The following is a 14,540-nucleotide window of genomic DNA, read 5'->3' as shown; positions in this document are numbered from 1 at the left end:
ATAGTCAATCAAGGTCACAGAAAGTCAGGCGTGTCACACTGAACCACTAAAAAGGAAAGAGGACCTAAAAGTCATAAATGACAGAAAAGGCATCAGAAGGTCAGAATAAGAACAATAAGGACCCATCATGCCACAAAAACTCTACCGCTTCTGTCGGAGCTGTTTATGTATCTGACCCTGACCTTTTACTTACCCAGAGGAGGGGAAAAATTAAATTTCCTAATTGGTGTCAGCAAAGCATCACATTATCATGAGCTGCATTTGGATTCACATGTTCAAATTGCTGAGTTGTTTGTACCAGGCTTGGAGTTGCCTTTGAGGTCACATTCTTGGTATTTGACAACAACTCGGGGGATTTTAGTGAGAGACGGTGCAGTTTATTACAGAAAGTCAAACACCAGCATGGAAAAACTGACTGCTTTTATTTATAAAATTGTGTAAATCTATTTTAGAACATTACCAGTTCCGAATTATGTCAGTGAATTAACTGAAACTTGAGGAAAACACTGATAAGACAAAGACAATTTTAGAAACCGACTGTGTTGTAAGCCCTGGTATTTCTTGCAGTTATCTTGTAGACGTGGCTTGCACACTTTCTTTGAGCTGAAATTAGAAACATTTGTAAATGTGAGTTAAGCAGGGTTAAACTATCTCGAAATATAGTAGCTACCAAAAAACAAAATGACACTGAAATACTTCATAATAAGCAAACATTTGTATTTTTCATGTACTGGATTACCACCAAGCACTGGCATAATAATCTGCAAATACATTTTTCTCTTTAAGCATCTTTCATGTTAAGAATTAGTAAAATGACTCAAAAACAGCACTGCAGTACATACTCACTGCAGGTCCTGTGCATTTTCAATGAGTTATCTTTTTTTTTTTAAAAAAAGTATTTTTAAACATTTTAACAGCCATATTTTATAGTAGTTATGAAAATCAAATAATTCTCGTCACTCTAACTAATAACACATGTTTAAATGCGATCAGGGTTCATTAGAATCTAATTTCCCATAAACAGATTACAAAAATCTGATTACAAAAACCCAATTGAATAAAACTCATTACCAGACGCTGATCCCCCCCCCCCCCCCCCCCCCCCCCCTTGTCTGGACTCAGCTAATCAATGTCAAGTCCAAAAATGCTTAAGTTGTTAAACTGGCAAGTCTTGGCATCAATCCTCCTCACAGCTATCAGTGTGATCGCGGACCCTTATCTCCCCACAGAGCAAATCGATTCCTTTTGTCCGCCACAGACAACACAGCCGTCCTCCAGACACTGCTGATCGGTCCCTGCAAGTTTCTATCAAGCCTCTTCGTACAGCGCTCCTCTGCTGTGACTAATCGGGGCTGGATAAAGTTGCTCGGTGGCAAATTACTTCTTATAGGAGGGAGCGTTGTACTGACAGTCTCAATCCCTCTGTGTACAGAGGCAATCAGCACCGAGCGCAGCCATTTCCAGCTACTGTTGGGACTGAGTGGCGCTCAGTAAGTATGTGAAACAACCCTTTACATAGAGTGGTGAAGTACACAAAATGCAAGATTAGGTTTTTGCCTTGTAGCGTTTCTTGGACATTCATCAGCTTCTACAGGATTCCCCTCCCTTTTTTTAAAATCCTGGTGTTAAGTAGGAGGACTTCAGGAAGGGGGGGTCAATGAGACATAATTCAGACAGAAAAATCAATGACTCTGGCATTTCCTTTTGCATGGCACAGACAAGCTTCACAGTCCCATTGATTTTGTTCTATTTTGGGACGTGATGCTCACTTCCCATATTGGTTGGTTCAAAGTGAGGCCATTCATCTTGGGTCTAACATGGCCTCAAGCTGGTCCGCCACTACCTGAACAAGCTTCTGGAACAGAGATCTGCTGCTAATGTATGTGAACAGCTTTGGCGCTCCTCAATAGCTAGGAGATGTAGCTGCCAGCTGAGTCCATTAGTCAGTGAAGCTGAATTAGAGCGCCACTGTCCCATTCGCTCATCCATTTCTCTAATGGGGGAGAGCACAGCGGGTCTAGTGATGCAGAGACTGTTGGATTTCTGGAGAACGGCACAGGTGGTGGAGTTACATGAAGGAGGCAAGTAAAAGTGACAGAACGGCAACAGAAGTGTGAGATCGATAAGGTGGATATAATACACCCCTGTGCTGATAATCTACAAGGAGAGCACACAACTGTGTCCTTCATGACAAGGAAGAAAAATAACAGAAGTAGGTTTGCTTGTGGTAGAGATTAACTAGCTGGAATGATGCGGAGATTTTGTAGTTATTCATTTGTAAAGTAAAGTGAAAGTGAAGGACATCTGGGAACTTTTTGGCAAATAAGCAGGTCAATGTGGACATGCTGTTTCCCTCAAAGACACTTCAGGATATTAAACTGTTACTTATTAAGGAAGCAGCTGAAATTTGTCCTCAACAAGTGCAAAATTTAGCTATGAAATTAGTCAATTTCTCAAAGATTTACATTTTCAGGAATCAATTCAAATCTACCAAAGAAAGATAGGAGAAGAGTAGTGTTTTAGAACAGCCGAGTGAAGTCCATGATGCTGATCCAATAAGAAAGGACCAGATGTGAATGTGTCATAAGAAAATCCACCAACATCCCACACTGGAAGATCTTTATCAGACAGGAGGATTTGTGTGACTTACACACGGATACAGACAATTCTGGAGGACTCACTAACTTTTTCATGTAACTGAGAAACAGCAGTTTGTGGAGTTCATCCATCCATCCATTGTCTTCTGCTTGTCCTTATCAGGGTTGTGGGCGGGCTGGAGCCTATCCCTGGTACCATACGGCAAGAGGCGGGACATAAACCCTGGAAAGGTCGCCAATCTGTTGCAGGGCAGTTTGGGGTGTTAATTTTGGACATCAACATTTTACTGATGACTAATTTTGACAGCCAAAAACTTAAAATCATTGTAATCATAATAATGCTAAGAAAATTTGGGTTCTGGGATTCATGTGAATACCATCCAGGACTGGTGAGTGACGGCCCAATGGCGCTCCCCGATGGCAGCAGTCTCCCCAGCAGGACCATATCTCCCACTTTGAGGGATAGTGGGCTACACCTGTGAAACACCCCCTTCCTGTCACTGTAACATAGTTTATCTCCACATTTAATCCCTGAGATTTCTCAATATAGAAAAAACAAGCGCAATTACAAGTTTTTCTACACGATAAAGAAATGAATGGCTTTTACTTTGGTTTAGTATGATGGGGGAAGTTTTTATGGAAAATTGATGAAAATCCATTTAAATAGCAGCAGGTAACATCCCATCAGTGTTCATTCGCCATCGCTAGGCTCTACAGCTAATCTAAGCTCACATTGTCTCCTTTAAAAATGTGCCAAAGAAAAGTGGCTTTTTTAGAAAGAAAATGGCATTAATTTCATTCACTGAGATATTGTTTTTTTACACCTGTTTGAAGAAGCAAAGAAGAGACAAAGAAGCAGTTTTTTTCCACATGAACTGAGGTGTTTTTACTGCATTTCAGTAACAGACACAGCCTTATTACACATCGCACTCACAGCGAAGAAGAAGACACATCCTCAATGTCAGTGGACAAAGTGATCCAAAGTGGCCTTTAGGGAGAGAGAGCCTGCAGGTTAGAGCTACAGGCTCTCTTCAATCAAAAGCTGCACTCCAGAATGCAGGCATTAAAAGCACCCAGTTGATGCTTTGGTGGGTCAATACAACACACACAATGGGTGTAGATGTGATCGACAAAACTGTGGGGCGGAGGGGGGAGGAAGGGGGGACGATCCACTGACATAAAATCACTGGAATGGAGAGAACTTTTCATGCAGACCGTACAAAAAAAACCTCTCTGGAGTTATTCTGAAAGCTTACTGGCACTGGAGGATGTGTGCAAAAAAATAAAAAACCTAGCCACTGTTGAGGAGAACTGGCCTATTTTATGACCTAAAAAGTACATATGGGGCGGCCCATTCACCGCCGTTGATCAGGTGATGCTCCAGTGATGCTATGCCAGTGCGGGGTCATGTTAAAACAGGTAGGCCCCCTCAGGATGTGAAAAGGTTAACCCAACCTTTCCTCCTGGGGGGTCAACACTTCTACTGATTACTGCTAACACCAGTTTTGTCCTTTTTGTCCACATGAAAAAAAACTTTTCTGTGTTATTTTTTGGAATATGATACTCTTGCAAAGTCATACACATCCATATAGATAGATCAACTCTTTTTTTATGTCAGCATACAAGGTAAGCTGGGTGACTATATATGAAGACAACAACTACAACTTTCACAGCACTGGCATTGGTTAATTTTAAATACAGTACTCAAGCATTGTTAGATTGATAAAATCAAATAAGATCAAATAAAAAATAAAATAAAAAATTAAAAGGAAATATAAAACCCCCGAAGAAAAAAAAAAGAAAAGCTACTGTATGGAAGTTGGTTTTCTCCCCTAATGTGTTTCTTTTGTATTTCAATGGCATGATGTACATTATTTGTTTTAACCATACCAACATCTATCCAAAGGGAAAATTGTCTATGCAGGGTATCGCTTTGGACTTCCCTTGATTTTACACAGTACCATGCATTTATCATTAGCTTGTTTTTGTATTTATTCATTTATCTTGTCCTCTAAATTTTGACTGAAATCATCAATAAACGTGTTAAGATAGCGTTGTCTTCACATAGACTCGGGTAATGGTGTTTTAGTCGGTCATTTCTCGGTGCACATCCACCCTATTGCATGTTGACAGGTTTTGCAGGATACAGTGGCGATCGTGAGGGGTAGAGAGGGTAGGGTGGGGACTGCGGGTGGTGGCTGGAGGTTATGTGGGATCAGGGTTATAGGAGGTGGGGGTGGGAGTGTGTATGTTGAAGGAGAGGTTCGGGGGGTTGTTAGCTCCTAGACGACAGCCTTTGAATCCTTGCAGACCTGAGTGGTGGTGCCTGAGTTAGTCTGTTTAATGTCCGTCCTCCCTCCCACATGGTTCAGTGGTCTGAAACGAAAAGTGAAACTGTGAGTTAGGAGGGGAATGCTGCCAATAATTACTCCTGTACTGGGAAGTTTACTCTACGGGTTTCTCATGAAAAGATTCCCTCAGTCTTTAATGAGTAATACTTTGTCAAAAAGAAAAACAGGTGATTGTTGTTGTAAAAGAACGTCCAAGCGGACAGACTGAAAGTGCTTCAGCTATGAGTCAAGACACTTATCAAGCCCTTGACCTCAGTCTGTTTCACACTAACTGATCAGCTGTGGCTCCTGTTCTCGGGCTGTTTTATTAGGAGGACATAATCATCTCTGATAGCACTGACAATGATAAGACAGTAGGTTCAAATTTGTACTGCTTTGTGTTTTCATCTTGGCAACGGCAACCATCTGAAAACAACAACTGAGAATGTGCTAATAGAAAAGTATGGGTGACTTAATGAGTCTGAGGACCACAAGGGGAAAGACTGGAAAGAGAAAGGAGTGATTAACTGCTCAGGTGAAAGAGTAATTGCTGCCATATTTGCTCCTCATTTCTGTTGGTGACGTAAATAAAGCTGTTGCAACACTGCAGTTGTTTTTCCTCCCTTTTGTTCCTTTCCCCTTTTTTTCTTCTAAAGGAGACACAGGGCTGTAAAAAAAACTTTTTTTTCTTCTTCTTCTTTTTTTTTCTTCCAGGGCACACCTACTATGAAAATACACCACAGGCGCTTGACAGTAATTTCCTCCCCGGTTTTCCAAAAACCCCCCTGCGGTGCTCCTGCTTTCCCACTTGATTCTCTGTTGTCGGCCTTCCTCCTTCCTTCCCTCCCTTCCTCGTCGTGGAGGAGAGAATGAATGAAGGGAAGCCCTTGTGTCTGTCATGACTGAGCCTTAATAGTGATAGCGATCATGCAAAGTATTCGGCACTGACAGGAACGCAGTGCATGTAAATACATACGCCTACCGCTGCTTTCCTATGGAAGAAAAATGTCGAGCGGAAGTGATGGACGTGTGTGCGTGGGTGTACATGGAGCTGATCTAAGCCCACCATCACTGGCTGGAGCTGGTTAATAAACCCAGCAGCCATGTGGGCATCATTCAGGTCTTACTGTACCTTGATGGGGCCATCCACTGGGTCCAGTCCCTGCTCCGACAGCTGTTTCAAGGCACTTAGAGCAGCCTGAGAAGAGAAGGAACAACAGATGGTCGAGTGAGTGGGGAGGGAGGGAGGGAAGGAAGGGAGATTTGGGTGGGAAGAGAGTGAGTGTCACCCTTCAGCTGCTTTTCAAATAACACTTAGTCTGGGAAACCTGATGCCAGCAGGACACTTTCCCTTCACTCTCTGTTGTCTTTGGCCTCTCTCTTCTCACTGTTTATCTAGCGTTATTGGGTTAACATTTCCACTTTATGTTTTGGCTGCTCCGCATTTTCCTACGTCAATCCAGAGTGACATCTGTATTCGTGGCGACCGTAGCTAAACAAAAGCAGCAGGTCGGAATAAATCATAAAGTTTTCGGCGCACAGTGCGCAGAAAAATCCAATCAGTCTAGCCTAAAAAACACACTAAAGACAGACAAGTGTGTATGTAACATTTTTATTGTTAATTGTGTAATGACTTAATTAGGGTTAATTTGTGGCCGAGAAAGAAAACTGTAGTGCAGCCTCATGTGCTCGACAGAATATTTATCTTAGAATTTACCGTGTCTGCCACATTTAGCTCATAATCACAACCAGCCACTTGAAGCAATCCGATGCGATGTCATTAAAAACGGCACTACATGCTATCTATATTTTCAAACTTGGACCAAAAATCCCATGAAGTCATTTCCTTCCTGCTCATTGCCTGCCTGCCTGTGGCAGCTTGAGGGGCTGCTAGCAAAGTGAGAAGGGTCCCGCCTGCTATCATAACATATACAACATGTGTGGGAGTCAAGGGGTGCAGCATAGACACACACACACACACAATGCAACTTGGGCCTGGAAGGCAACAACAACAACAAGCGAGTTTTGTTACCAGTGTTTTCTTAACATTTGTACTGTGACATTAAAACTTTACAACCTTTGACCACAGTTTGATATAACAGCTGTTTACATGTCCCAATATGAACTGTTCTACCTGATCTTGACAAGTGTGAAGGAAAAATCATAGATCCTGCCATTATTCTTAACCTTCATCTTGGATGAAGGTCGAGATGACCTGAGCCCTTTTGTTCCTCTTAATACAGATTGAGGATACAGGGTAGGTGGGGAATATATCCAACAGCAGAACTAATACCACTGGTATCAACACAAATGACCCCCTAACGAGGAAGCACTTGGCGACAGTGGGAAAGAAAAACTTGCTTTTAACAGGAAGACAACTCCAGCAGAATCAGGCTCTGGCTCAGGAAGGGGCAGATGTCTACAGGGTCACCTGATCCAGCCCTAACTATACATTATATCAAAAAGGAAGGTTTTAAGGATAATCTTAAAAGTAGAGAGGGTATCCATCTCGTGAATCCAAACTGGGAGCTGACCTGGGAGTGGAAACTGAAATCTCATTTTACTTTTCCAAGGAGACACAAGTAAACTAGCAGTCTGTGAGTGAAAGACTTTCAAGACTTGTATGTGAGCAGAAGGATTTTAAATTTAATTCTGGATTTAACAGGGAGCCAGTGAAGAGAAGCCAATATGGGAGAAATATCCTCTCTCTTTCTAGTCTGTCAGTACTCTCACTACAGCGTTTTGGATCAACTGAAAGCTTTTCAGGGATACAGTAGTCCAGTTTAGAAATGATAAATCCATAAACATAATGTTTCTCAGCATCACAGAGGGACAGGATGTTTCTAATGTTAGAGATATTGCGCAAATGGAAGAAAGCAGCCCTGCATACTTGTGTAATATGTGCATTGAAGCACAGATTCCTCACAGAGAAATGTGAGAAATTCCTCAAGTTTATGCCATCCAGACCAAGTAATATGGTTAGATATCGTGTTTCTTGGGCCTAGTACAATAACCTCTGTTTAATCTGAATTTAAAAGCAGGAAATCATAGAACATCCAGGTCTTTATGTCTTTAAGACCTGCCTGTAATTAAACGAATTGGTCTGTGCTGGATATCATCTGCATAGTAATGAAAATGCATGCTATGTTTTCTAATAACACTGCCTAAGGGAAAAATATCAATCTATATGTCTACACGAGTGATCACTGTTGGAGATACTAACACTTTGTGTCTAAAAGTACACATATTATCTGTCTGAGGAGGAACTTGTTCTACTGTTTTGTCTCTGAGCAATTATCTGTGATGGTGCTGGAGAGATGAAGAAAGACCGCATGTGGGATACAATTAAAACTGAATTCGTTTTATATAATTAGATTTACATACCTAAAATGAAAAGGAATATAAAGACAGGCCAAACACAACAAAACCAAATGGGATGGAAATCAGCTGACTCACTCCACCACCTTATAGCTCAGTTACCCTTGAGTAAAACTTGAAAGGCAGCTCCGTTATGAGTAGGAAAAATCAATGGTTGCCTGGTGATTACATTGAACTTTTTTGCATCTATCAACTAAAAAGTAGTTGAGGTGACTATTAATTGAAAGGTGATTATATATGACACCTTTTGGGAGGCAACCTGTGTGCAAATAATCGCGGCTCCACTTGAACTGGCTGCAGTCGCTCTCAGACAGCAATAGTTGTCGATTTTTGTTGCAAATCTGTGAGGTTCAGGCTGGACTCTGAGTGTAAGGAGTTTATTTGATTTTCTGTGTATGTCCAATGCAACAGATTGCATGTAACAGATTGCATGTAGTTGCCAACTTGATACTATCCGATTGCCAACTGATAGCAGACCGAGTTTCCCATTTTATTGCCAACTTCCTGCTTAAAAGTTGGTTTGAAGACAGCATCTGACTGTGAATCATCATCGACCTCGTAGCAGCCATTTCAAAGGCAACGAAACCACAAACTCATTGCACACCTTGCATTAATTGTTGTCGTGTTGTTGTCTCCAACCATTGTTTTCCTTAGTGTGATTGTAGTACTGCGTAGTGGAATCAGATCAAGTGAATTTTAATGTCACTGATAATTCAGCAAATTTCATCACCCAGTGTATCCAGTTACACTTCTTTCATATACTTTAACATACTATAAAAACTCATTGTAACAAAGAGGAAAAATCCCAACAGTTTCACTTTATTATTCAACACACATCTGCTATGACAGTGGCCTAAGCTAGCCAGGACCCGTTACACTTCATCACTGGTTAATCAGAGTCGAGATAAGACACAAGTGGTTTTGCGCTCTAGATGAGTGAGATGTGATGACTGGCTGAGTTTACCTCATTATGAAGCCCACCAACGTCACTCAGTACTTTATTCTCATAATAAATTAGCCATTCTCCTCACAAGGATATCTGACTGAGAGGCATTTTCTCTGATAGTCCAATAGACAGACAGAGACGTCTCCATGTGAATACCCATTTGTATTTAAGCCATATGCAAGCGAGAGGAAACATTAATCATGCTTTAATCCTGAGAAAATATGAATCCCAGTACATGCCATATCACTATGTCTCCATGGAATGCAATATGCACAGAAGGCTGTTACAAACTATTATCTCTGTGCTTGTGTCCAAAATAATTTTAAAAGTGTTTCACTTCAACTATGAGAAACATAAACCAGGAACTGTAATTTATGACTGACAGGTGCAAGGGTCAAAATCTGGTTTGTATCCATCAAATTCAGGAGGGAAAAATCTGTGATGCGTACAGGTACTAAAAAATCTACAACGCTAATAGCTGAACTGATGTAAAAAATTGATACTGCTGAGTTACTACTTATAGGCCCTTTCTCCAGAGACACAGAAATCAAGTGAAGCCCCTTTGAATCTGTAGCAGATAATTTATGGTTTGGGTTGGGCTATGTGTGTTTTTTTTACTCTGTGAGCATCTGACAGCCAACAAAGATTTAGAGGTAGAATATACTTGAAGAGATTTAAGGCAAAAACCGCCCAGAACATGACAGATGATGGGATTTTTTCACAGTTACACTGTTAATAACCACAGATGATACCAGGGGAACGCTGCTGTAATGCTTGTGGTGATTTGTTTTATAAATATGCAGTTACATGTCATTTCACAATGGTCAAGGTTGTCCACATACTGAAGTGGGAAGTCATCAAGATAAGAAGGTAACCAGTCAGATTAATCTAGCAGATATTATCAGTATCCTACCTGATCACAAAAACAGGGGCAGATATCCTGTTTTCTCACATGACAAATAACTTGAAATCAGCCTTCCCATAAACTTCTTTTTTGTTGTATTTAAGCAACCAGATTGGGACCATTTTCTCCCTGAGTAAATAGCTAGAGACCATCTGTTGGAGTGGGAGGGGTGCTGGTGGTGGGGTAGGGGCTAGAGATAAACAGCCATAAATCAGGGGGCTTGACAGTGGCAGCGTTGCTGATATACGACAGGCAGGCATAAGGGCACAGCAGCACAGTGAAGGACACGGAGCCTAAGACAAACACTGGGCCTATCTGTGGGAAAGGCAGCCAGTGAAATCATTATTTTTCTAATGTGATAAGTTGACCGTCGTTAGAGTCAGTCGCTACACTGATGCATCAACACAAGGAGAGTGTGTTTAGTCTGAGGCCGGGAAACGCAAGGTGGAGGTGTTCCATCTCTGCCATGGAGCAAAGAGACAGTGAGAGGCGGGTGAGGAGACAATGAGGAGGATGCTGTGCCCCAAGCCGTTGATAAATGGAAGAGGAAAGCAATGATTTTTGAATTTGAAGCTTAAAACTAACTAACTAGAAAATTGTTTAATATCCTCTTAAGTCTCTGCCTGCTTTCCCACTCCCACATACCTTGTAATAGCTTCAGTGGTGTAAATATTTGGTTGTGAGTTTGAGAAAGTTAGAGCCAGGTCTAAATCCAAAAATGAAAAGGTGTGGGAAAGGCAGTTTGTCTGAAACGGTGAGATCCCCTGACAAGCATTTCTGAGTATAGCATAAGAACATGCGATCATGGACAACACAAACTATTAGTTGTTGTTATTAAACGATGCCCTGGTCTGCTTGGACAAATGGACAACGGTGCCTATATATTCAGGAATATAGTGTCAGAAATTAAAAAAAATGATGAGGAAATTTTCATCACTTGGACCCAAGCCGAACCTCACATATGAAATGTTTAATACACCATGTGTAGCCAACTTTAAAACAAACAAACAAAAACCAAAAACAAGATCACAGTTTTTGCAAAAGCAACGTGCTGACACAGAGCCCCCCAGCAGGAAGTAACAAGCATGAAGTTCTACATACAAGTTTACCTTTTGTTATAACATGTACAATTCTAGTAACGATGCACGGATCAGCCCAACATCAGTTGGGTTGGGCTAATCTGCAAATCAGAGGACACGTACTCTGTGCCTGGTAACTGTTTGTTGTGTCATATCAATTTTTGGCTGGTAAGATGTTATAAGATGGTTTGAAAAAGAGCTTAAAGAGTTTTAATCGTATATTTATTTATGACATTAGCTAACTGGGCAAATTAACAATCAAGAAAACAGCATTATACTCTTTTTACCTCACAGTCATAGAGATGTAAAACACTGATGTCTCCTGTGTACTTTCTGCAATTACTAAACATCCTGTGCATTGTGTGTGTATTTCCATTCGGGTGTTCTTCAAATTTTTGGACGTTTGAAGCACAGTTTGTCGAATTTACAGGGAAACCACTCCAGTTATTCCTCTTTATTTGCTCTAGCTCTAGATAACAAACCAGCACCCATCATTAATGCAAGCCTGGTAGCCAACCTGAAGAACCCCAAAAGCACTTCACACATGAGCTCATCCATCTATCTATCTAGCAGTCCCGAGTTCAAAGGCTTAGACAAACACTGGTTGAATGTGACAGGTCTGAGGAGGATCTGTAACCGTGGCTGAGCTCCTGATGTGGAGTGACAAGGGTGGCTCATTTTTCTGGGCCTGCTGCGCTCTTAATAGCTTCACCGACAGAGGCTACGCTTCCATCAGCGGCTTAGCCAAACAAAGTTCAAGTCCCAGAGGAGTCTACCGCATCAGCATGTCAGATCTGATGGATCGTTGGATCACATTGACCCTGACAAATCAGACCCCTGTATCAGCTCTCACAACTAGACAACTGAGTTTCAGAGAAGCAATATAGACAATCTGGGGAACAAAGAGAAGACAAAGCAGAATGCTAGCCTGGAAAGGAACCAGACAGATGAGGGGATTGGCGTTTTCAGACTTTGAATCTCCATCACTTCATTCTCTGACCTTTAGCAGCCATCAAAGACACCAAGGAGGCCCCAATTAGGTGAAGACCACCAGCATATCATTCAGTCTTGCATGTTTGCTTTCTGCACGTATTCTGTAAGAAAACATCTGCCTAGTTTTTTCATTCTGTTGGGTTATCAGATAAGATCCTGTTTATGCTCTACAGAAGGCAAGATGACAGTCCAGTCACCACTTCAGTACACTCTGGGATAATCCACAGAGTACTGAAGTGTCTCCCTTTTAACCAAGAAAAAGCTTTGTTCTGGTTCTGTGCAGTCCAGCACAAATAACCCTTTTCTAATCTCAAGTCCATTCTATGAGAATCAGAGGCAACCACCCCTCCCCTGCAGCTGAGCCACAAACCACACCCCACCACACTCCCATTCTCACTTTGATCAGGCTACATTGTCTAAACCAGGGGTCCCCAATCCCAGTCCACGAGGGCCGGTGTCCCTGCAGGTTTTAGATCTCACCCTGGGTCAACACACCTGAATCACATGATTAGTTCATTACCAGGCCTCTGGAGAACTTCAATACATGTTGAGAAGGTGATTTATCCATTTAAATCAGCTGTGATGGATCAAGGACACATCTAAAACCTGCAGGGACACCGGCCCTCGTGGACTGGGATTGGGGACCCCTGGTCTAAACCATGTGGCATTTAAAAGGAAAAAACACAAATTCTTCTTGTTCTTAAGACTACAATCCACCCCAAGCTGCTACACCAACATGCATACCAAAAAACCCCCATTAAGCGTGAGAGACTAACGTGAAATGAAACCAAAACTGAAATCATTCATGAGCTGCTCGACAAATAATAATAATTATGGGCAGAAATTGGAGCGCTGCATCGCTTACAGGAACAATATTAGCCAAGACACACTTCCTCACTTCTACCAAGTACCACTACACACACCCCTGTTATACACAAACCACAGCATTGTCACACAAGCACTTCCAGTTTCATTGAAGAACTTGAGACTGCGATGGGGTGGACGAACTGTAACTCAAACTGTTCGCTTTTGTTTGTTCAATAGTGCAATAACCCTTCATCCTCTCATCCCACAAAAAAACATGCCCAATCTTAGTAATGGTTCAAAATGTTTAATTGACGACAGGTGACTGTTCTGGGGCTGCTATGAGATGGGGACGCAAAGAACATGAAGGGGATGCAGGACAGCTGCTGATGAGGATGATCTAAGGGATATCCACTAGACTAAACAATGACCAGAGTGGATATCAAACAGGGTGTTTTACAGGGAGGACCTGGGAAGTTGGGAAAATGAGTGCGCTCATGTCGGAGAAGTTCTGAGGCTGGATATATTGTTCTGTAGAGGGTTTGTTCTGTTTTCAAAAGGCCACATAAAACCTTGACAGTGCTCCCTTTTTTGCGCTCATTCCTCAAAGCAGAAAGAAATATGAGATACCCGGGAAGAGAAAACCCCAGCCATCTTTTTTTGTCCTTTGTTAACCCTGTTGTTACCATCATGTCATCACGTCAAACCTTCCTCTGATCTCCAATAAATTCTTTCAGATATACTTTGCGGACCCTCTCTTCTCTTTTTCTTAAATATCTGCCATCTACTGCTCGGCTTCATCTCATCCCTTGGCTTTCGTTTTCCGCTAAATTCTTTCCTTTTTCCTCTACCCACATCAAAACCCTGGACAGGGATCACTGGAACATTCCGGGACAGCTCGTGCAGAACACCTGTGTGTGCATGAGGGCTGGCAGTGTATGCTTCTATTTGTTAATGCGGTGTGATATGTACATGGATTCTCGAGTAACTACAGAGAAAATGTATTCAGATCCACACACCAAACCTCTTCCTCACTCTCTCTCCAGATTTCACATCCTTTCCCACATCAGAGGCATGAATAAAAGAGGCAGTGTGTGCCTGGCAGTGGCCTAGCTTCAGCCTGATATGACGTTAATTCCTCTGAAGTAGCACTTCATGTATGTGGGTTTGCTTCTTTCCAACAGTGTAGCAATTGTGATGTGACAGCTAAAAAAAACCTTCTCTATGAGGAATTCAATTTGATTTCTCCGTACGACTCGGTCACATGTGCATGCTTCCACATTATGCTGATCTGAATTCCGGGAGTGGATAGTATTTCCCTTTGTGCATCTTCCAGGCGTGATATTAGCCCTGCGGACTGGCTGAGCTAAGTTAGCGGATAACGGCTGTGGGGCTCCCCAGGGGAGCAAGCCTCCGCTGACATGGGAAGCCATAAATAAGGGCCTGGGGCGAAGCACCATGTCATGCGTCATTTGGGCCAGAGAGGCCTGCTTTATCCCCTTCCACCAC

The 14,540-nt window shown here is 42.1% G+C and overlaps 1 protein-coding gene across 2 annotated transcripts in view; it reads right to left on the bottom strand.

Annotated features, from left to right (window-relative positions):
* Positions 1-3,456: 3,456 nt before the first annotated feature.
* The window catches only part of stau2 (staufen double-stranded RNA binding protein 2), a 103,701-nt gene continuing 92,617 nt past the window's right edge, over positions 3,457-14,540 (bottom strand). The window contains exons 14-15 of one of the 2 annotated variants that reach the window (XM_087846112.1): positions 6,055-6,125; positions 3,457-4,973 (exon numbers count right to left, since the gene is read on the bottom strand). In XM_087846112.1, coding sequence (XP_087702238.1) covers positions 4,880-4,973; positions 6,055-6,125 — 165 coding nt within the window. In that variant the 3' untranslated portion in view covers positions 3,457-4,879. The remainder of the gene's footprint in view (positions 4,974-6,054; positions 6,126-14,540) is intronic. The other variant, XM_035909425.2, reaches the window with a different exon arrangement.

This window comes from Neolamprologus brichardi, chromosome 9, assembly GCF_056152115.1.
Source record: "Neolamprologus brichardi isolate AB-2024 chromosome 9, ASM5615211v1, whole genome shotgun sequence".
Taxonomy (NCBI): Eukaryota; Metazoa; Chordata; class Actinopteri; order Cichliformes; family Cichlidae; genus Neolamprologus; species Neolamprologus brichardi.
Note: the sequence above shows the minus strand (reverse complement) of the source record. Positions and strands in the feature narration are given on the sequence as shown.